General features: G+C 35.4%; 1 protein-coding gene across 1 annotated transcript in view; it reads left to right on the forward strand.

Annotated features, from left to right (window-relative positions):
- The window catches only part of CCDC91 (coiled-coil domain containing 91), a 126,177-nt gene that overhangs the window by 91,672 nt on the left and 10,064 nt on the right, over window positions 1-24,441 (forward strand). The window contains exon 11 of the mRNA XM_086758247.1: window positions 984-1,097. Coding sequence (XP_086614373.1) covers window positions 984-1,097 — 114 coding nt within the window. The remainder of the gene's footprint in view (window positions 1-983; window positions 1,098-24,441) is intronic.

Below are 24,441 nucleotides of genomic sequence, written 5' to 3' on the forward strand. Positions count from 1 at the left end.
TGAGTGACTTTAGGATGCTGGGACTTAAGATTTAGGACAGAGGCTTTGATTCAGGAAGGTAATTCCTGAGCTGATAACTTACACAGAGAAGTTATACTGGAGGTGATAGAGGTGTTTTTAGAAGGGCTTCTTGATTTTCTCTGTGGTGATGCATTTCTAGTACTGAATCAGATTTGATATAATGTGAATTTGTGGGGTGAGTGGGTGTCCCCTTTTTTTTTCACTGCTGTATACAGAATGACTCTGGCATTTCCCAGGGTTTGAAAACAAATTTATTGTCATTAGGACTCTGGTTGTTGTGATGTTAGAACAGCCCTTATTGTAAGTTCTGAACAGCTATGCAATATGGAGAAAAGGAGGCTAAGGAGTGACCTCATTGCTCTCTACAGTTTCCTCAGGAAGGGAAATGGAGAGGGAGAGTCTGATCTCTTCTCCCTGGTGACAGGATGCATGGGAATGGTTCAATGCTGCATCAAGGGAGGTTCAGACTGGACATTAGGAAGCATTTCTTTACCGAGAGGGTGGTCAAACACTGGAACAGCCTTCCTAGAGAGCTGGTTGATGCCCCTTGCCTGTTGGTGTTTAAGAGGCATTTGAACACTGCCCTTAATAATTTGCCTTAACTTTTGGTCAGCCCTGAAGTGCTGCTGCATTTGGACTAGATGACCGTTGTAGGTCCCTTCCAACTGTAACTATTCTATTTTATTAATAGCAACTAATACCTCTCTTTCTGTTGGAATACCCATATTGTTTCCTTTTCTTCTGCTGTCAGGGGGACATTATGTACTGATTAACACAACTTGAAAGCGATCAAAGTAATGAATTTATAAATTTTTGTAAAGATATTGCATACATTTAGGATAACTATCATTGAGAAAGGAGTGTGGTCATGATAAAACTTTAGTAGAGGGGAAAGAGACAATCTGTATTACACTTGTGAAATACTTTTGATGTTTACACTTACTTGTTTTCCTTTTAAAAAGGAAATTATCAAGGAAGCATTAATGGAGGAGCAAAAACGAAGTGAAAAGGCAATTGAAGAAGCAGTGAAAAGGACAAGAGAGGAACTGATGGAATATGTTGAAGAGCAGAAGAGGGTGAGTTACCACGGGCTAATGGGTTTCACTTTAAGTGATGAGAAATTGGTGAAGTTTATTAATCCTGAAACTTGTCTCAAAATGCACAAGAAAACAGAATCAGTTATGCGTTCAGATTTGTCACTTCTTTTTTCAAACAATTTGTTACTATAATGTATTTCTTCATGTATATTTATACAATTTTAAGTTCATCATAAACCAAACAGCAGAAAAGCAGAAACAAATACATTGATTGAAATTTACAGTATTTCTTATTATAGTAACTTAAAGATGGGACATAAATGCAGTCTGTGAAATTCAAATTGTGATCTGAGTTTGATTCATTGAAAGCATTTCAGTATCAATAACAGATGCTATTTTATGTTTACAGATGAACTTCATTGTGCAGTTTACATGCACACAAAGGTCATTAACTTTTACTCTCAACTCATATTATACAACAGCCTGAAAATATATTGGTATTCCATGAAGCATGTTTTATAGCCAGGGCGCTGGTCTTGTTGTGAAATGTTGTAGTGTTCTGAAACTTGATTTCAGATATTCTGTTAATGTTATATACTTATAGTTTAATGCTTGTGTATAAACAGTAAAATGCTACTTAAACGAGTTTGATTTGCTTTCAGTAGGAGGAGAAAAAATTAACACACTTCTCCCATTTGAAGCTTTTTGTAAAAATAAAAACAGAAAAAAAATTAAAAACCTCTTTCATGTGGCAGTAGCAGCTTGAGATCAATTTCATTTATTTCAGTATGCTTACTAAGCTTGAATCTAATCAGTAATTTTGTCCTGAGAAGGAAGAAGAAATGTGTTTGACCTTTTCTGTTCCATGCTTTCATGGGTTTAGTCATAGGATTAAACTTCAGAAGTTTCACTCTACTGCTAGTTAAGATTAGTATTGGATGAGCTCTCTTCCATTATGCTGTGCGGGGAGAAGTTTTAGCAATATGGGCCTTATTGGCAAAGTCGTTTAAACGGATGTCCAGGGAACGCGCAATCCATAAGGATGTTTGAGCTTGTTTATATCTGAAGTTGGTTTTGTGAAGGATAAGCTGTTAGGAAAGTGAAAATAGGTCAACTATTAAAATAGCTTGTATCATAAATAAATTGATTAATGCGACCACTAGCGCAGATCATCTAGTTCATCTAATGCAGACTGTTGACAACTAGATCACACCATTTTGGATTGACAGTAATTTCCTGTAAGCATTTCAATAGCAACTCATCTGTCCTAAATCCCTTAGGTTTCCATTTGCGTCAGGAATGGACACTTTCTTCCATTTTCTTTCCACATACACACAGTTAGACCTCATTGCCATTATTCCATTGTCTGACTACTGTTAGTCTGTCTTGTCCTGCAAAGGTTTCACAAATCAGTGAAGCAATGAAAATATCTTCAAAGAAACAAAATAGTTTTAAGTTTATCTAGTAGGAGCAGCATTTCCAATTCATTCCATGGAGTTCTTGAATATCAAAGTATTTTAGTCAACTTTCTTCCCTTATTGATCGATTGAGGTGGATTTTCGTTCATTTAAAAAAAATCTTCATATGTAAGGACAGCTAGCTTTTTCTGGCATAAGATTTATAAAGCCTGACTGTATTTAATTTGAGAGTGGAAGATATTTTAAACTTCAAATCATTTGGCATAATAACTTTTATATTATTACATAAGAGGCAGAGTAAATGGACCTTAGTCATGCACCTGTCAGAGTAATAAGTACACTCTATGGACTATACTAAAAAGTCGCAGTTTATGGAAGGAATTCCTAGAAAGAACTCAGGGAAAATGCCTCACTTTCCTGTCTGAAATTCAGTGATAATTTTTTTTCTGTGAGTGATTGGGGGAGTCCCAGTTACACACTTGCAAAGGTAGTGTACACTGTATATGTTTCATCATTGTTTTGAAAAAAAAAAGTTTGTAGAATCCTTCAAACCATGTGACATGGGCACAACAGTATTTGTACTCGGTTAGCAGTGGTTAAGGGCTTCAGGAAAAGGCTCATAAACAGATTCTTATCCAGCTTATGTTGTAATAGTACAAAGTACATTTCATCCCTCATGGTAAATGTATATACCAGTTTTCAAAGTAGCTTGTAACTTGCTTAATCTTCTATTCTATTAAAGGTTTCTTTTAGTAAAAGTATAATAGTTGTCATATCAGTTTAAGAAAATCAATTGTGTATTTGGCCAGTTATGTATTTGTTATAAATATTTTAAAATACTAATGAGCATTTACAGCTGTATTTGTGCTTGGATTCTTAGAAGAATTTCTATAACAGTTTATAAAAGTTGGATCTGGCAATCCCACAAGTTTTTGCAGTCCATTATAAATGTAGTCCAGCATTACACTGTACTATATATATTAGTAAATATTTACTTTGAGTTAAAAGAATTGATTGTGAATGAGTATATTTTTAAAATAGATTGATTTGATAATTATTTGTAGAAATTATTTGTAGAAATAATTTGTGTCAATGTAACATATACATTGAAAGTAAACGATAGAGATTTCCTGTTGCAGTTCCAAAACTGACTTCAGTCATATTCTAGCTATGGTGGTGCTAAAATAGTGGTTACTTTTGAGAGCCAAGACTCTATATGATTTAAGTGTTTAGACTTACTAATCACAAATCCAGCACATCAGCGACCTATGTGCAGTTCAACTTAGTCACTTAGTATACGGGATACCTGCATGGGATGTAGTAGATGTTGAAATAATAGAAAGTTACTTAGCAAAAAGCAAGTAACTGATATTCCTTTGTCCTTAAACAGCACTTTTCAACATTTTTTTCTTTCCTGATCAGTAATCTGTCACTGGGAATTCTTTTGAGCTGAGGAAACTAAGCGTCCTGCCTTTAATAAAATTCTTATAGAAATTATTTCATGTCATAGGCATAAAATTTTCTGTACATATTTATAGATCCACCGTATTTCAAAGCCCTTCGCGTATAAATAGCTCAGAGTTAAACTAAGTAGATTTACACATAATAGGTTTGACATTGTTACCCACAAATGAGTCACATCAAGTATCAGTGAAACAAAAAGTGATTTATAGTCTCTTTGTTTATATTTTCTAATGCTCAAACAAGCAAACTTCAATGCATCTTTTTTTAAATACTAAAAATGAGAGATTGGTAAGATTAAAATTAAGAGGAGGAAATGGAAAGTAATGCAACAGTTATCACCATGCTAAAGTGCCCAACATAAGGCGAGAACAAACTTGACTTGTTCTGTATTGAAGCCAAACCAAGTTTCTAAAGCTAGTGGAGAAACTGATGGCAGTTCTTCACCTTTGATTAAAGGACACTGCAAGATAAAACAAAAACAAATGAAACTATGATGGCAACATATATTTTCACACAATAAAAGATGGACAATGCATTGTGATTATGCCTTTTTCATACTTCAAATATAATCTCAAGTTTTTAAAGATATATAGCACTATATTGGTAACAGTTCAATTTATATACTACAATCTTAGTTTTGTTTCCTCTGTTCAATATCAGATGATGAATTTTATACTACAAAAATGTTTTTTTACGTTGCCACAGGTAATATCTTAAAAATCTGGATATCTAAGACGTGAAGGAAATTTCAATTGGGAATTTGGCTATTATTTCATGATTATTTCATAACCACCACCATTCTGAAGCATGCTTAAAAACTGAAATAGAGTAAGACTGTGATATTTGTTAAAAGACATCTTTCATAGCTATCAGACTTGTAGAGGTTTATATAAACATTCATAATACACCTTGAGGAATTCTTCTAAGTCAAATTTGAATACACTTGGTACAACTATTAGGAAGACTTGCTTTCTCCAGCAAAGATAAATCCGCATTATGTCCAGAAAGTTGTGTTTATTAATTGCCTCAAGGTATACTTGACTGTGTACTATTGATATGTCTGTGTTTGCATATAAGTATCAGGAAGGCAAAACAATGCTTTACCTTCCTACTAATGGGGTGGGAAATGAGGGGAGAGAGTTGAAGTCATAGCACACAGATGAAAAGGAGATTAAATGGGAAGCCACTACCTTCACTTTTGTCATAAAAATAAATGTTATTCTTGGTTTGTATCCAGTACATGTATACAGTGCAATATTGTGTACCATCTGTATGAGATGTGGAGAGGGAGGTAAAATCTTTCCGTTAGTTTAGAGTGAGTTGAATAAAGAGTAAGTAAGCACTTGTCCAGGAGTATCCAAAGTCTGTCCATTTTGACGTAAGCTCAAGATTTATCATCTCATTTGTCAGGGTTGTTTTTTGTTGTCTGATGTTCATAATCCTATTATCTCTGGCCCTCCATTGTGATCTTTGGTCATCTGACTGCTCTGAAAATGGCCAGTACTGTGACAGACCCCAGCACATTTAGTGCCCCAAGATACAATAAATCACTTAGAGACTCACTGTACCTGTGTTACTGATTGGACTGGGAAGCACTTACCAGGTTTTTGCATTAATTCTTTAAAAATTCTGGTGTTTTTTTATACTGAATGTATGTGAAAGGATTCCCCATTATTAGGTGGAACAGCTCTGGATTTATTTAAGGCTTAACCGTTTTATTTTGCTAAAACATCATGCTGATGTGGTATCATACATTTATGTGTCTGTAAGTAGACTCTTAGGTGTATATGTGTTTATATGTTCATGTTTGTATTTATTACCTGGAGATCGAGGGAAGAAGTAGCCTAATGGCATGTAAACTATGGCCTAGTATTAGCATTCCCAAACTGTGATGCCTGGACTGTGAGACAGAGGGATAGCAGTGCCCTACTGCTGACCTGTAGAATTGTATTGCTTTTGTAATATTTTTGGTTAAAGACTTGATTAATGATACATGATGCTCTCTTAGGAATATAAAGACAGGCCAGGTCCATCCCTGCTCCAGCTTGCATGAACTTTATGTGGGGCTTTGGCCCATTCACTGAACACTCTTTGCTTCAGTTTACTAGTGCTGAATTATGTGATTATAAATATAGCTTTCTCCTGAAGTGCAAGAACTTTAACTTTTGTTTGCTCCTGTGTGCAATGTAATCACAAGATTGACTGAAATTTTGGAGGTATGTTAAAAATATGATCCAAGATGTGAAGAAAACAAGGTGCAGCCTGCACCAGGCACACCGGTCCGTGAAGCTTGAGAGTGAAAGAGAGGAATTGTTATAAGGTAGTAAACATGAATTTTCAGAATCCACTGGTCTGAGAGAAGCCAAGCCAGCTGATTTACAGGAGTAATGGTTAATTTCTGAACAGAAAATAAGCTTGAAAATGAATTGCAAAATAGCAAGGAAGTATTATCTCAATAAAATAAAATCAGCATTGGAGTCTATTAAACTCCCTTGCTTCTTAATCTTATTTTGAAGTAATGAAAGCGTTCCTAAAGGCCAAGTTTTGGCCTTTTTTTTTGCATTCATAATATGGAACTACAGATTTTTCTTTTTATGCAACTGAGTTTAGTGCCTGCTGTTCTATGAACACAGTTCCTGAAAGACAGTTACATTTTGTGTGACTGGCTGAGATAATTTTTTTTAATTAATTTGCAGATAGAAAGCAAGAAAAGCAACGTAATAAAAACAATTTTAAAATAATTCAAGAAGTCTGAAAAGATTAAATTCAGTGAATTTCAGTCTATTCCGTGTTTTCAAATGAAGTAGTTGAGTTCTTCAATGCCAACAACTAGTAAGTGGGGATTATTTTTATTTGTTTTTAAAATATTTTAGCTAGGTAGTCACACAACATTTTCTGTTTCTAGCAGGTGAAATGATGCATGGAATCCAACTGCATTCCAGCAGTAAAACATACTGGGAAGTAAATATTTCCATATGAATTATAAAATAGAATAGAATATTTCAGTTGGAACGGACCTACAATGATCATCTAGTCCAACTGCCTCTAGTCCACGTGCCTATACATTCCTTTACTAATTTCTGTGAGGCTTTATATACCATAACTGCATATAGAATAAAGAAAAAAATGGGCATTTGGTATATAATTATATAATTAGCTTCTGTCTATTTTTTGGGTTTTTTTCTTTCCTGTTGGTAGCATGTACTAGTATCATTAAACTTACAATGAGCCCAAGGTCTGCTGTACAGGAGCTAGGGAACAAACTCATGCTGCATTCCCCTGCAAGAAATATGAAAGAAAAGTAGATTACGTGTTACATTTTGGTCTAGTTGTCCAAATGAATTATCCTGTGGAAAATATACTTGCAGACCTGATCCTGCAAAAATGTATTTGCATACTTTATTTTATGCACTGTAATTGATCCTATTTGCTTCAGATGCCATGAGCTGTAAAATTTTGCCAGAAAAATTATTTCAGTATCAGACAAAGAAGATCTAGAAGTGGTCTCACAATCAATTCACTGCTATATATTTAATGTTTAAATTGCTACTTTCAGTTCAAGTCTCAAACTATGAGTGTAAAGTTGGTGAATTCCTGAAAAGACAGTTACAGTTTTGTATGCAGGTATGTTACAATTATTGTTAAATTTATTAATTCTAAGGAGGATGTATCACATTTTAAGATTGACAACTAAAATGCAAGCATGCTTCATTTTTCTGGCAGTAATGTGTATTTAAAAACCAAACAAAATAAGACCAATTCAGTTGTTTCTCAAAATCAGGAAGTACCAAATGAGTCCAGTAAAAAAATCTGTAGTAAAATTATTGCCAGTGTAAGTCTACTAATCTTTTTTAATATTAATTTTTTTTTTTACTGCACATTGCTGATGAAGATTAGTCAACCTACGATCTTGTAGAGAAGTGGAGGAACAGTAGGAAATAAGAAGTTTGATTTTTAAGGTCAAATTCAAACCATCTTTTTTTCTGGCAGGTATAAAGTACATATTCTGAAACAGTCTAACCTACTGTGTCTCAAGATTCAAAACAGAACTTAAAGTTTCTATCACAGTCTCTCTTTAGCATTTCTTCAGTGAGAATTAAAGCCAGAATGCATAGCTTAGCCATACACCACAAAAATTGCCCCAGCAATTTAGTAATTATTGATGAAAATATGGTATTTCACAAGTCCAGGTGTTGTTTAAAAAACATGCAGTGATGGTTGTGGGGATTCTGTTCATTCTGTTCATCAGAATCTCTGATTTTGCACATTTGCTTCTGAAAACACTTTTATTTAGAACTAAATTTTCTGGAATAGGAAGATTATAAGACTGGAATGGACTTTCTGGGTTATCAAACCAATCTTTTGCTGTTATATATAATTCCTTTCCCAAGTGGTCATACAAGTGTCATTTTGAAACACTTAGAGTAATCCTTTCCCAATTTATGGCATGAGCTGTGCTAGGAACCAGTCAGTTCATGAATTTGCCATTCATACAGAGATACTGTGTGGAGGCTAGGATGATCCTTGGCACCATGGGCCTTTTTTTTGCCTAATGTTTGTTCTAGCCTAGTCCTCTGATCACAAGGTCAACCACTTCTCACTTCTTTACTACTTTCTTCACTAGAGGGTAATTGAATCCTAGCAATGCAGTTATTACTTTCCCAATAGTTTATATTTCTGTCTATTGTATGTATCTGTAAAAGTATTAGGAGACAAAACAAAACAATAGTAATAATTTTATGTTAGTTTATTCTGCATCCATATAGAGCGATTAAAATGTGGTCACAAAGTGGAGAGGTTTTTGCCCTTCCAAGTTTTATTATCTTCTGTAATGTGGATATATTGTAATTCATTATTTTAACATATGGAATTGTTTGGAAATTCTTTCTGCAATCATCAATGAAGAGTTTTATGACCCTTTTTGCACAAGGAGCTTTGTCCAGTACCCATTGAAATAAACAGTAAAACTCCCATTTTATTTTAGTGTGAATACAAGTGCCTCAAAAATGTCAACTTCATCCTGGAACATAGAACTTTAATTGAATTTTCCTAGTTATTTTACAGGAATACTTGCTTTTTGAGTTATCCAGTTTGGAGTTTTTACTGTGGGGTCATTTGACATTTTAAGTAATTTAATTACTTGGATTTTTTTTTTCTTTTTTTGCTTTCTGATTACTTGTTCATACTAGATTTTGTGCAAGACATTTATGCACTGTTTTCTCTTTGTGCTTAATTTTGTTTTTCCATTACTGTGGATGACTTTTTAATGGCTACAGTACTGTGCATTTTGTGTTTTAAAATAATTATTTCCAGTAGTGTAAAATAAATAATTGAACTTGGTTCTGAAAGGGTGACTTCACATTAATGTGGAATAGATGATATTCAGTGTGATCTTGGTGCAGAAACTTTTGTTTCCTGTAGTTTTTTAGATTTCTTTATTGGCATCTTTTCTACCAGCTTTACATATATAAAACCTTTCTTTTTTTTTTTTTTTTTTTTTAAATAAGCCAAGAGGTGGAGGAGATTCTAACTTATATTCTTCCTACTTTCCTACTTCCAAAACACTCAAAAACTATTGAAAAAGTTTTTTCATACTTAGCCTATAATTTTCTGTTCCAATTTCTAAGTTTTGTATTAAAATTAGCTTGAGATAAATTTGGCTAATTAGAACGGGTATATAGATCTACTGGATCTGCTGTCTTAAAGAATAAAGATTGGAATAAGTAGAAGTAAGAGCATGAAAATGTGTTGCATTGAGTACCTGTCAATCACATGCTTAGTTTCACCTCAGTTCAGATGAGGTGAGAGCACATCTTACTTGATTTTTTTTTCTTTTTATATTAAAGGTAAATTAAAATTTATTTTCCATGTGTTATCTGAAATATTCTTCTATTCTTGTATTTCTATGTATACATCACTATTCTATTATGATTTTTTTACGTTTAAAAAAGGATCTTTCAGTAGGTGCCAGGTAGTCCTCTATATGTCACTTTTCTTCACATCTTTTTTTCTTTTTACAACTATGTTTTTTAACCTTTGGCTGATATTTAGGTTTTTTATGGTTAAGATTTAAAATGCGAGTGATTAATCTTTAAAATACCAATGTTTTACTAGAACCATATAGAGCTAGTTTTATAAAGACTGAATTATGTGCTATGAGAATAATGTTAAATATTTCATGTAACTGAAGCTAGTCTCAAAAATATTAACAGATCCTGTCCTTCAATGTATTTTAGTCCCTAGGAATTGTTTAATCCCCATCATTTAGTCCCTGAACAATTTTAGTCCCAACTTAATGGATAAAACTCCTTTTCAGAGAATGTTCAAGTAGAAAATTTATTAAATTACCTTTTAGCATTAAGTTAACGGTGACTAATTCTTAATCTTTCCCTTGCCTTCACCATACAAATCATATATTAAGGATCTTAGTATTATTTACAAATTTGCAGCATATCTTTGGTTTGGATATTTTATTCTATTTCCTCTTTTTCTAGATCACAAGAGTAACTTGATTAAATTGTATTTAATATGCAATACATTGAAATTCTCGTTCACGTTATTTTGGTACCTGTTGGATCATTTGAATCAACATGGCTGCTGCAGAGAAGGATAAATACAAGCATGAGGGATTCAGTACAAAAAAAAACCAGTCACTCAAACTAGAATATGATTTAATTTTTCAAGACTGGTTGAAAATTCATTGCTGCCATTTCTGTTTCTTAAAGTATAGAAGTACTAGGTATGTCTCAGTTTCTTTATAAAATGTTAATTAAACAATCCTTGCTTGATACTGATTTTTACACTATCAAACATACACCTTTTGTTGCCTCAGTACTAAATACAGATATTTCTGATTTGAGTTCTGTCGTAGTTAGCCCCGATCAGGACCAGACTACGCAGTCTCTCTCTCACTCCCCCCACCCTCCGAGAGAACAGGGAGAGAAAATATAAGAAAAACGGCTCGAGGTTTGAGATAAGGACAGGGAGAAATCCTTAAAGTTACCGTCACGGGTAAAACAGACTCGACTTGGGGAAAACTGTTCATTTATTACTACAAATAGCAGGATAATGAGACAGAGAACAAGATAACCTCCATCCACCCCTCCCTCTTCCCAAGCTTAACATTATCTCCACTACCTTCCCCCCCACCCCGAGCGGCACAAGGGGGGAAGAGGGAATGGGGGTTGCAGTCAGTTCATCATACGCTGTTTTACGCCGCTGCTTCATGGTCAGGGGAAGAACTCCTCACATTCCTCCCCTGCTCCAGCGTGGGGTCCCTCCCACAGGCCACAGTCCTTCGTGGAACTGCTCCGGCATGGGTCATCTCTTCCACGGAGTTCAGTCTCTCCAGAACAGCTGTCCCAGCGGGCCCTCCACGGGCCACAGCTGCCTTCAGGCATCCACCTCCCCCGGTACGGGGTCCTTCACAGGCTCCAAGTGGATCTCTGCTCCTCCGTGGACCTGCATGGGCTGCAGGGGGACAACCTGCTCCACCATGGTCATAACCACAGGCTGCAGGGGAATCTTGGCCAGGAGTCGCATTACTCCTCCCCCTTCTTCTTCACTGACCTTGGCGTCTGCAGCCGTTCCTCACAACAGGCTGGTAGATGTCTCTCAGGATCTTTTTTACATCTTATTCACTTCTCATCTCCTTTCCACTTCTTGCAGCCGGGCTGGACCGAGTCGGGCCCAGTCGGCTGCCTGGTGGGAGGCCAGAGGGTGAGGCCTGCAAGGCCCACGAGGCCTGCGCCTCCCCCTCTGCATCTCTGCCCTCACTCAGCTTCTTCACATCTTCTCTCCTCTCTCTTTTTTTTTTTCTATTTTCCCATTCTTAAATACGTTATCGCAGAGGCGTTATCACGGGACATTCTGCTACCAATCGGCTCAGCCTTGGCCAGCAGTGGGTCCGCCCTAGGCCTGGCCAAGTCCCCTGAACAAAGGGGAGCAACTTCTAGCAGTTTCCTACAGAAGCTACCACCTTAGCCCCCCCCCCTAAACAAAACCACGACAAGTTCTTATTTTAGTATATGTGCAATCGACTCTTCTGTGTCTACCAGAAAAGAATTTGAAAAGGTTTGTGGAAAGTGGTAGGATGCTAAAAATTAAATTATGACTCAATGTCTAATTCCAAATATTTCTGCTTTTAATTGTCTCAAGAAGCTTGGAGAACCAAGCTCTTAATAGATCCATTATGCTTTCGTGTCATGAAGTAATACATACATGGACTTGATTAAGACTACTTAAAAACAAAATTATGGTATTAAACCCTGGTACTTAAAAGTAAAAACTACTTGTAATATGCATGCCTTCAGCACGTCGTCCAGGCCAGGAGAGTCAAATGTTACTTTAAAGCGTTTATGTGAACATTTTTAGTTTGACAGCCTGTATTTTTCTGGAATACATTTTTTTCATGAAACATACAGCTTTTTAGGCAATGTAAATGACATTTACTTTGAAAGACAAGATAACATCTCTGACCAACTCTATGAACCTGTGCTTGAGAGGATTATCATGAGTGTTCATATGAATTCAATAATTTTACTCTCTGTATCTTCCACTGAAAATACAGAGCCATAGCAAGATTAGATGAATAAATGCACTTGATACTGTTGCAAGTTGTCATCCGTACCGCTGTCTTCTTTTTTTGGTCAACAGCTGCAGCAGCAAGTAGAGCTTGCTGTAGTTATCCATGTTTGGTTCCCTGTTCATGCTACCCATGCCGTGGATCCCACAAGCTATGTAGCTGTCACGTGTTACACCATGATTTTTGGTGGAAAATAATGAGGATTTTTTTTAGGGTGAAGAATACCACCCAGGAGCCATTTTCAGAATTGCTTTCATTATAAGCTTGGTGCCGCAACTGAAAAAATACAGTTCCTTTCTGAGATATGAAAGTTGCACAGAAGGCAACCTCATGCAGAGCAAAATATGCAGTGCTGTATTAGAAAGAACAAAGAAAAAAAAGCAGTAAAATTATTTTATTATGACAGCAGTTGATGGACTCAAGGAATATTTATGCTCCCAAAGTATATATTCCCCCTCTTGGAGAGCAGTCATTCAAATAATCTGCTCTTCTGGGCTCCTAACTCAGGACATCAGATCGTTTAGATGTTACCAATTTCAAGCTACTGTGTAATACTGATTTAAGCAAGTATGTCTGTTTGTCAGAGGAGACATCTATACACAGTAGAATGCCACCCAGAGAGTTCAAGCTGAATCTTAGTTCCTCCCAGTATCTGCCACTCCCTGTTGCATGAGAAAGTTCAAGAATATCACTATCATACTTGCTTTCTACTGGTTGTGTGTATGCTTGCCTTTCTGACAGTGGCTACCTCAGAGTAAGTAAGGTCTCACGACTTCTAAAATACCTGCCTCATCAGTGAAGATGTAGAGCTGGGAAAGAAGAATGTAACCAAAATACTGTGCAGCAGCTAGCCACTCTTTTGACTCGCGCTAAACTGGGGAAAGTAAGAGAATTCGCCTTCCAGTCTCCTGTTGTTCCTTCACTCATGTTCAGTAAGTGAAAAGTAGGCAAAGTGAGAAAAATAGCATAGTGTTTTGAGTTGTTTTTACAAATACACTTCATGTTTAATCAGCTTAGGGATTACTTATAAATAGATGTGAAACTTTCAGACAGAAATGTGATTTTTCATGTTGACAGTATCCTTGTAAACTGTCCAGAAACTAAGGCTGAAATCAATAAAAGTAAAAAGCAAAATATTTCCAGGTGTCTTACAAAAATTCTAATGATCAAAGCAGTTAATTGGTCAGTACTGTACTTCAAACAAAGACCTGTTTCTAATTATTTGTTGTTAGAAAGGTCAGGAAATTCTTTGCTCTGCTTCATATTTTTTTTTAAACTTGGATAGTGTTCAGGCTTCTTCTACATAATCTGCAAATGTCATTTGCCTTTTGTTAAAAACTAGACATTGTTAACTCTTAAAATCACACAAATGTTAGGACGTTTTGTGGAATGGAGGTCTACAAAAGTATTCTGTTGTCCAATTCCAGTATTTTTCTTGTCAGCCCTACAGATTGAATGTTGTTTATAGATCTCATGGTTCAGTAATTTACTGTTCATTCATTGCTATTGAATGTGTAAAAAAATATTAATTCAGTATGTTATAATTTGCGTGTTGATAGCAGACAAAAAGGCAGTACTCTAATATTGTGCCTATTATTTATGTGCTTTTAATTTTTGTGACCATTATCTGTGCAAAGAAAAAGTGAATTCTTGTAGTTGGCATACATAGGAGAAAGTAAGCTGGAAGAGAGAAAGTTTTCTACCAAATAAATCTTGTGCCGAATACGTTATTAAATGAGATTTTCTAAATGACAAAGATGTACTTTGTGAGATAAGTACTTAGAGTAAGCATTTCTTGTATTTGTAGTTCCTGAACTACTTCCCACATAACCAGTCAGCAAGCAAATTTGACTTTTTTTCTTTTACACTGACATTCATCTTCCTTCAGGAAGACTTACTGCTTGTTTTCTGACAATAAAACTAATTATATTGAACAGTCACATTTTGTATGCTACATTGTACACAGCTCTCATTGACTTTAAAGGTCGTATTTTGGCCTACAGGGAAAGTTTACGTGTTAGGACTTGAGCAATCATTTGAATGACAGACTTGTTTTTATACAGCCCATGTTTCCCCGAAAGACACGGACACTTGTTGCAAATGCACTCCCATCCCAATTAAAGGGACAGAAGCTGGGAGCAAAGATATAACGACTGTAATGAAATTCACTGTAGTACTGTGTGTTCCCATATGATTTGTGCAGCTGTGCCTCATAACCTTTAGAAGAAAGCATAACTAAACACTGCATGTCTCTGACTAATATTTACCAAAATACAAGCGCACACTTCAGAATTGAGAATATCCAAATGAGATTTTTTGGGGGTTTAGTATATCATAGGTCATTTTCTCCGATATTATGGAAACTAAGGACCTATTTCAATAACAGTATTTTATTTATATTTAAGAATCACTGGCAAGCTGGTATAAGCCATGTCTGTCTGATTGTAAAGTGAAGAAAAAGCTGGCAAGTTTCTCTTCTGGCTTTGTATAGAGAAATTACTCCTTTAGTTTGGTAATAATACAATTACTTTTGGAAACTAGAATTCCAGGCCCATTTCCTGCTTCTCTGACCAGGTGCTTTCTGTGCAGTTCTGATCAGCCAGTGGGATGCATGGGAGGTTACCTCTGTGGGGCCTTGATGTGTGCTAGGCCAGTCAGCTGAGCTATTTACCGTGTCTCTAGGAGAACTGGAAGTCGTATGGTTATGTCGAACATAATCTTGTTTTACGCCTTTGACTTCTTTTCCAAAATGTAACTTGCTCAATGAGTTGAGGTTACTATATCTGGCTTTTAATTAACAGTTGTGAACTTGCCCAACAAAGCAGAGCAGTGAATATTTTTGTGCCTTTATTACGTAAAATTTGCATATCTTTGGGGTTCATTTTTACTATGAAACAAGTTATTACAAGTATTTTCAATTCTGATTTTGCATTTTTAGCTTTGTTTAGATTCAGGACCAAAGAATTAATTAACCAATCTGAATTAACTTTTATTAGTAAATTAAAATGTTAGAAATGGAAAAAGGTGATGAAAGGACATAAAACTGAAAAGAAATGCTGTTATTTCTCCTGATACTAAACAAGTGATGCCTTATATAAAAGTCACTCTCAAAAAAATCTTTAGAGACATTACGTATAAATGCCTGCTCATTGTTCATTTGTCAATTAGATCTTCGTATTTGCTTAACTCCTCTCAGTTCATACTCCCTGGGGAAGAGTGGCTCTTCCTTATCAGCACATTTTATGATACTAGTGCAGGCCAGAGTTTGCTAGGGAATCTTCTAAGGACTAAGCTGTTTTTTGAAATAATATTAATCAGTTAAAAAAAAAATTGATAGTGATCATAGGAACATTTTTGGACAAGACATGTCAAACTTTTTCGGAAATAGATAGTTTTAGAAGATACAGAGAAAAATGCCTCTGTCTACAAGGTTCATCATTCTTTAATATTTTAAGATAAGATTTTTTCATGAAAACTAGTGTCTTGCATTCAGTTATTCAAAGTAAAGACTGCAAAAGAATCCTTGAAGTTCAGGGTGAATGTTCACTTTAATTAGATTTATCCACCTTGTTGAGGAGAGGCAACAAATTCTCTCAGGTTCTTCAGGTTGTCTGAGGAAGTGTTTGTAATTCACTCCTAAAGGCTGGTCATATGAGAAGATATGTGTACCTCTACATAATTGCTCTCTTATTCATCCATCAAAATCATCACATAAAATGGTGAATGAAGTTTTTCTTAAACAAGTCAGACTAAAAGTTCTTCCTTTCCATATTTTAGTGCCACAATTGAAAAAATATTTTAGTTCTTTATAATGTTGGCAAAAATACCTTAGTTAGTATATAGGTCATATAGTGTTCATAAGAAACTTGTCATTTATAACCTTTTTTATATTAAGAATTAGATCAAATTAATGGGGCAGATCAGCACAGTAGAAGAGAAATAAGTCTAGTAGCTGAAACTGACTGTGATTGTAAAAAGTAATTGAAAACAATATTATTACCAGAAAACACCTCAAATATCACTTTAATAGAAAATAATGGCCCTTGTTATCAGACAGATAAAAGTCTATGGCGGGGGTTTTTTTGCTATTTCTATTAATGATTTTTAATTTTCTACTTTCAAAGATTACTATCTCTGTAGAAAAATCTATATATGTAGTTGGTGTTTCTGCTACTGAGGAAATGTCACAAGGCTGGAACCATTTTCATCTTACCCATGCATCAATCTTCAAGCTTATTATCTTAATTGTGACACGTTGCAATTAAAGCAATTTGTATAGCATTTTGGCTTTCTATCCAACTAAGAGTTGACATAGACTTCAGCTATTGCTTATCTATATTTTATCTTTCCTGAAATTATTAAAATGGTTACCTTCTAGACATTTATTATTTAGGTGATATCTCTCAGCCTTATTTAGCTGAGAATTCCTTGACCTTCTCTCATTGATTGTACCTTTGCTTTCCTCTCTGTGCTTCTATACATGCATGATGTATGTACTTTTATGATACATCTATTGGCAGTAACCATTGCAACTCAGCAAAATCTCTTTAAATTTGAATCCTAATGTATGTAGCTTTAAATCGGTGATAATTACATTATAAAAGCTCAGCTTTTCGGGGTGATAATCACACTTAAATTATAAATTAATACTTTATTTGTATTGCCTAAACTTCTCAACTCAACTCAACATTCAGTCTTTTTTTTTTTTTTTAACTCTTAAGTAAACTTGCAAAATTACTCACTATTTCTGATAAAGTATCTATTCACACAACTAACTGGCATGATGATGAGAGGAAGTAAAAGAAGGAACCCTTTACCTGCCTTTCAGAAATGCACTGCATGTGAAGGTGAAATTATGTGCTTTGAAAGGCTTCAAAAATACTTACTAATGTCTTGGATTGAACAGAAAATGACTCTTACCATAAACCACTACAGTAACTTCAGCAACTAGACTGTATACATATAATCTCCAGATTTTAAAAATACATAGTTAACTTTATGGTTCTAAGAAGAGTGCTGATGTGCTTGCATGGGTAAAAAGTTTTTACTGCTGACCCTTTTCAGCTATAGCTTAGAGCAGTATTATGGATCCAGCACTCTGCCTTCTTTCCAGTAATTTACTTCAGGAAAGGCTTTACAAGCACACATGATCGACTAACCAGTGCTTTCAGACTGAAATCCAGGAAGTCTGCAAATAAAAGTGGGGGTTTCTATGCAGTGATGTAGGCTAGGCCATGAATTTGCATCTACTTGGTCATACTTTGTCATTCATATTGCAGCGCTGATCTTAATGATTACTTTGCAAAGTAAAGACAAAAAAAAAAAAAAAAGCTTGGAATTCACTCAGTATATTGGGTAGAAGTCTAGAGTGTAACATAATTTCATATTCTTCAAGTGACCACTGTGTGTTAGCAGTTAAATATTTCCTAATGCGTCCTGTTAGAAGTCCTGGCACACCCTTTCCTCTGTCTCCTTGGTAAACTGGTAACTTCACCTTCTTCAAATTTTCAATTTCTCCAGTGGCAGGTAAGCTGTCTTTAATCACTACTTTGAGTTACATTTACAGTCTACTCTTTGAGTGAAATTTATTTGCAAACCGGATTCCCATCTGAGAGAAGTATATTAGAGCAGTGGTTATATGAGATGCTCCATACATCCTATGTAGATCCAAACTGCAATTTTTCCTATATAGGAGATAGTATCTATGTGCCATGTGGCATTACGGAAACTGAGGGTAAGGTAGGTACGATTGACGATTCCCTTTTTGGGCAAGAGATCCCAATTCCTTACCTAGGAGAGAGGGTATTTCATACATTTAATCTGGTACTCTCGGTCCATCTACATTGTGAGATTACAGAAGGTTATTGCTAGAGTCTCAGGAGAGAGACAGGAAAAAAACCTAATAGCTGGAGCAGCGTGCTGTCACCTTGAATGCAGTGTGTGTATGTAAAGAAGGTGGGAATGAGAGAACTTAAACAGATGTTCGTATGAAATGTTTCAGTTAGAGATTTATGACATTAGTGTATCTTATCACTGTGGAAAGGAAGGACCCTTCTTGAAAAAGAGATTGATGTCTTTCATTTATTGATCCATTTTTGATAAATCACTCGAAAAATCATGCATCAAAGCTAGGGAATTTATTTTTGAAGTCTTGTAGGTGAAGTTTATGCCCTTCAATGTTAGCCAGTTATTATCAGAATTTTGGTATGTGTTCTTGTTTTGCAAGTGTGCTTGATTTCAAGCATCAAGTACGGCTTTCTTCTGAAGGCTTATTATTTGAAGGCAAGTGCAAGTGGGAGAGGTTATAAAAATGAGTTTCTTTTAAGTTATTAATCTCAAATGAGTGATTTTTTTTAATACCTGCTATATTTTAATATGACTTAGAACAAAATAGGGTGTCATTACCATTCTTGTTCCTGAATGTTTGGCTTGGCATTTGATGCAAGGCCTCGATTGCAGGCTGAAGTGCCAGCAGCCAAAGCTGAAAACAAGACTGTGGTGGGCAAACTCAAGATTTAATTTCAGAAAGAGTGTTTATATTTTCCCTGGGGCCACATTAATGAGAGTCCAAACCCTAAATGTTACCACCAACACATTTTAACAGACCAATTTCCCAGTTCTTAAAGTGTGGTGTCACCTTGACTTTTTTTCTTTTAACTTTTTCCCCTTCTTCTGACTTTAAAAGAAAAGCAATGAAGCTGTACCATTTTTGGCTGAACTCAGTGTAACGTTTGGGGAACACAAAGTTCTGTGTAATGCAACAAAGTCACATTTAAAAACATTTAATCCTATCTTCTATTTCTGTATCAACTATTTTAATAGTTCAGCTTTAAGTTACTAATGCAAAACTTCATGTTACAACAAAACATACCGCCATCTGGTATATACGTATGTGTTATAGGGGTCTACATACTGATGTCCTGAATCAGGCTGATATCAGAACATCTGTGCCGTGCCTAGGATGAACTTGTGACCAACAGGTCAGTGCCAAGAGAGACAGTAGCGATGGGGTCACTGAGAGTTCCTTAGCTCAGTTTCCTGATCCTTCAACTGGACCTGTTTTGTGGCTTTAGTAGGATTAAAGAAACATTTACATTGAGGCTTTAGGAGCATTTTCACACTGCTCCTTTACCCAATTCAAAAAGCAGTATAAATCCAAAGGATTAAATAAGGGATTTATGTAAAGTTGTAGTGTAAGATGAGTTGGTGCACCTGGCTCTCCTTTTTCTCCTCTGTGAATAAGCCATACTGAAGCAGTGTACTGCGTGTGATACAGATGCAAGCTTGGCATTTTTCACTGAACTTTTAAATCTCCATAAGCTTTGAAATTATTATTTCTTAAATATTAAAATGAAATGGTAGTTTCTGATGGAGGAATATAGTATTTCAATCTATAGATGCTATTAGACATTTTTCTTCAGAGGGTCTTATGGAATTTTTCTGCCACTTTTCAGTACTGAAACATCATGCATTTAAGAGAATTTTTAATTTCCTGGAAATTATGGTACTCAGTCTTTAAAAATGGAAAGGGGGAAAAAATACAATTCTCTGCCACTTACTTAGGTTCATTTAAATCTGAAGGAAATTGTTAAATAACCAAAATTATAATTCGCAAACTCCTTGAGTAATAATTTATGCTGATGAAAGCAATTTAGCTGAAACTACATGCATAACCTATTGTATGTTTTTTGCAATTACTTTAGAGTAAAATCGCCAGAGCTTGAAATTCTTTACTTAAGTTTAAACTGTTTCATATATCCTTTTGTGCCTCACTGTATAAATCTACAAAGACCAAGATTATGCCTGTACTCTTTAGACAGGCGAGTTTCCAGATGAAACTGAAATCAAGTGGTGTTATTGCTGAGAAAATATTGTGCTATCAAAGCCAAAAGGGGAAAAAATAACAGGATTAATTACAATGTTCAATAGTTAAATGACTGGTTACTGCACTGTTTCAAAACTACCCTTGTAGTTTAGATGCATTGTGTTTTTAATCCAATGTGCAGCATTATAATTACTGTAAGAGGTGTATCAGCTTTGGATTTGGTCTGCAGTCACATAATCATTCAACTTGCTCTGTGGATATAGACTGTTCACATTAATAAAAATTTGCAGTGTACACCGTACTTATGTTGTGCAGATGTATCCATCAGTGGATCGCAGTGCTGTTTTTCACATCATTAGGGGATTAAGCAACACTTGAGGTCCAGGGAAATGCAACATCTGTCATCCAGGGTCCCTCTATTCTGCAAGTACTTGGTAAGGAAACAGAAGAGACTTCCATATTTCTTCCTCTTGTCTATTAGGAAGGCTGTGTGTGACTGGAGGAAGTGATGCGTCCTTACACACCTCCTGTCCTCTGCAACTAAGGGTCTCTTGTGTTACACCTGTTATTACATCCTTCAGTGTTAAAATTGAACAGCATTTTATACTGTACTTCTGGAAGTCTGAGAATTATAACCAGATCATTTGTTTTGAGATTGGTCATTTTGCGTTCTGTACAACTTTCAAAATCTGTTTCTAGATTAAATAGAAAAAAAAAGTCAAATTTCTTAATTTGATGTGTGGAATTAGTCCTTTTTAATGTAAGTTGTGATTCTTGTCCATAGGCATTTTCATGAGAGATTTAGATTGACTAAGAGAAGCTAATAAAAACCGCAGCAAAAACTATGGATCATTGCGTGTGAATGGACATGAATATCCTTATTTTACCATCCTAGTGAGAAAGTTAGGTCAGCTGAATTTTGGAGGTTAGACATTTAATATTCTATTAGACTGAATAAGTGAGTGATTTGAGGAGGAGGACTTGGTGAAGATTTTGTCATTCCTGTTAAAATAAAACCTTTATTCATTTGCTGTCTTTTCTTTTCAAATTCGTCTATATGTTTGTAACCAAATTTGTATTCCAGTTCTTTGTATTTCACAGACATTTTTTAGTTCAGAATTTTTGAGTGTGTATAATTAGATATTTTGGTAACACAGCAGCAGTTAGAAATTCTCTTTTTTCAGTTAGTGTAATACACATTACTTTGTACTAGATGCAAAGTTTAATCAGTTCAATATGATCGACTTGGATTAATTAAAGCTAAGCAAGTCATAAGTAATTTTATTTTCTTAGTCATAGGCCAACTTCTTGGCTTTTCGTGTATCCCTGTTGTACAATTCTCTTGGCACCAAGGGGATCCTAAAGAGTCTTAGAAAGTTAATGATGGACATGCTGAGCAAGACATTTTGGCGTGCACCTGCAAGGCTGTCAAAGTGCAAGAGAAGAGAGGCAATTGTTCTACTCTGATTGACATTATTATGAGTTCTCAGTGCAAAGATCAGAAGTTGGGTCAAAGTCTTTTCCATCGCTAGATTTCTGTGATACCATTTTAATTACACTAGAATTGAGCCCCAAAGAGACAAGGACAGAATACAGAAGGCCACTTTTTTCCATTGTGTTTCCATGACATGCAAGGACACTCTTGTGGTCTCCGGATTTGTGTTGTGAAGATCCAGAACTCACATACATCTTACTTTTTTTTTTAAAAAAAAAAAAAAAAAAGAAAAAGAAAAAAAAAGTTGTGGTCTGTAGAATTTCGCTGTCCGTGTACCAGGATAGGATAAGTCTAGAGTAATTGCAGGGCCACCACAAAGTCCCGTTACTTAACAGATTCTCTTGGCTGTACAGTTTTGACAGGGAATTAATTTTTTCTTTCACTACACAAATAAAATGAGTAGATAACTTTGTGCATAAGCACGGTTTATTCTGTTCCTAAGTGTGTTTTGCTACAGCTGAGGAATATTCAGAGTTCAGTGTTTGGTTTTTTGGTACTGCTTCTCATTTACACTCAAATCCTTTTATGTGGAGATACTTTAACTTCAGTAGTTTCAGCTGCTTACTTTTTTTGTTGGGTTTTTAACTGGGGAATTATTGGAAACATTTCAGAACAGGTTATATGCAGAAATTTTCAAGCTATTTTTATCCCAAATCTTGCAGCTTCTTTGCTCTATTTTTCAGGTATGTCTTTTTCTTTTACTGTTTTTATCTTTCTGTTGAACTTTGAATTTAAAAAGTGAATGGGAAAGTTGGCCTTACCATATATGTTTTGATCGATCTTTCCTATGATTATTTCCTGCAGTTGGATTCCTGCAGCAAATCCAGTGGGATCAAAATTTGAGACTTAATCAAGTTGTCTATGAAGCAAGAGAAACATGTAAAGAAATAAATTTTCTTACCTACAGCAATATTAAGATTAGATAGATGAAGCAACATGTTGTGGTTGCCTGTTTACTTTTTGTATTCAAGTCAGCCTGAATAATAAAAAGACTAAGCAGTCTTTACCCATGTGTTAGAAATTTAGCAAGATGCTTCAGTGACTTATATACATATAGTTAATGTGTACATATGTTATTTTTCTGCTTTGGCTGCAGACTATTGACTCATATTATTTGGTAAAGATTATTTTTCACTCCCTTGCCCGCCCCGCCCCACCCTGCCTAGCTTAGCAAAGGTTTCTTGTCTTTTTTTTCAGTAATGTAAAATAAGGTATTGCCAAGGTAAAAAATACCGTTCTATTTGCAGCTGTACGTCCTTGATGTTGCTGTATCACTCCAAAGCCTTAATATAAATTTGCATCTGGAAAAGAAGCAGAATTGCTAGTTTAGTAAACAAGGGAAGCTGCTTTGGGGAATATGCTATACTCCTGCTGTTGAGAAGTTTCCCCTGGCACAAGGAATTTGGAGTTGTGTAGAGCATAAAGCCTGCAGATTATTATGTTTTGCTGATGATTTTTTCCTCCTCCTTTAGAATCTTCTGCTTGTGGTGTTGTAAGTGATGACCTGCTGAGAGCCATGGGTACTCAATCTGTGTATGTTTTGAAACAAGGAGGTCTTGCCTTTGACATTGTTGCAGCTGCAGCTTTATGAAGTGCTTCTCCAGCAGCTGTCCTGAATTTTGTTGCAGTAGTTTGGCTTCAAATTCCAAACTGAGGTTTCCAGTAAAATCTGTCTGTCAGTGAAAAGCATTAGCAAAAGCTGTGATCCTCTCAGTACTGAAGAAGTCCAGTAGTAAGTGCAGTCTCAAAAGTGCAGAATAGCAGAAAATTAATTTTCTGTTCCATGAATCTTAATGCTTAATTACTTATTTTAGTGCATATATATGCTTACCACTGACTTACCATGCTAAATTTATCACAGATTCACTGCAGACTGATTTTCCATGTTGAATTTCTTCATGTGAATCCATCAACTTTAATCTACAATGGTAATTTTAGAAAGATACCTGTATTTCATGTGGTATCATCTTTGCCTATGCCTTCAAGGATATACAGTTTCATCCTGTCACATCTTATAATTAAATTTTCATTAAAATGAAAACTGAAAACCTGACTGTTAAATCAAGTGTTCCTCAAAACTAAGAGGTTAGATTCTTCCCATGCTGCTTCAGTTTGTACCAAACACCAGTGTGTTGTAGGGGACACTTTGCTTTAGAGATAGCTAGTGGCATATAGTATCATAATTTCAGACCAGCATGATATAACTCAAATTTCCTTAATATCTAAGTAGAATAACTACAGTCTGACTCCTTATGTTATATATAGTTTCAGTTTTGTATATAAACATTGGTTTTCACCTCCCAGTCTAAGACAGTGATTCTCTATGATGTTATATATCTTCTCAGAGGCAAGGAAATTGTGCTTCTGGTGAGTCTCCTATTAATGAAGAATCACGTTTGATATAGTTATTTAGAAAGTACTCGTAGCAATAGAATGGCAGTTAAACAGCTGTGGAAAGATTTACCCTATGGTTGCCCAGTCATGCAAATCATTAGGGTGGTTTTTTCAGTTTGTATCCACTGCAAACACTTATGACGCAATGATTATTTCTATTTTACATACTTATTCCCTGATAGCGTAAAATACATTATCACAGT

This window comes from Chlamydotis macqueenii, chromosome 1, assembly GCF_036417535.1.
Source record: "Chlamydotis macqueenii isolate bChlMac1 chromosome 1, bChlMac1.mat, whole genome shotgun sequence".
Classification (NCBI taxonomy): Eukaryota; Metazoa; Chordata; class Aves; order Otidiformes; family Otididae; genus Chlamydotis; species Chlamydotis macqueenii.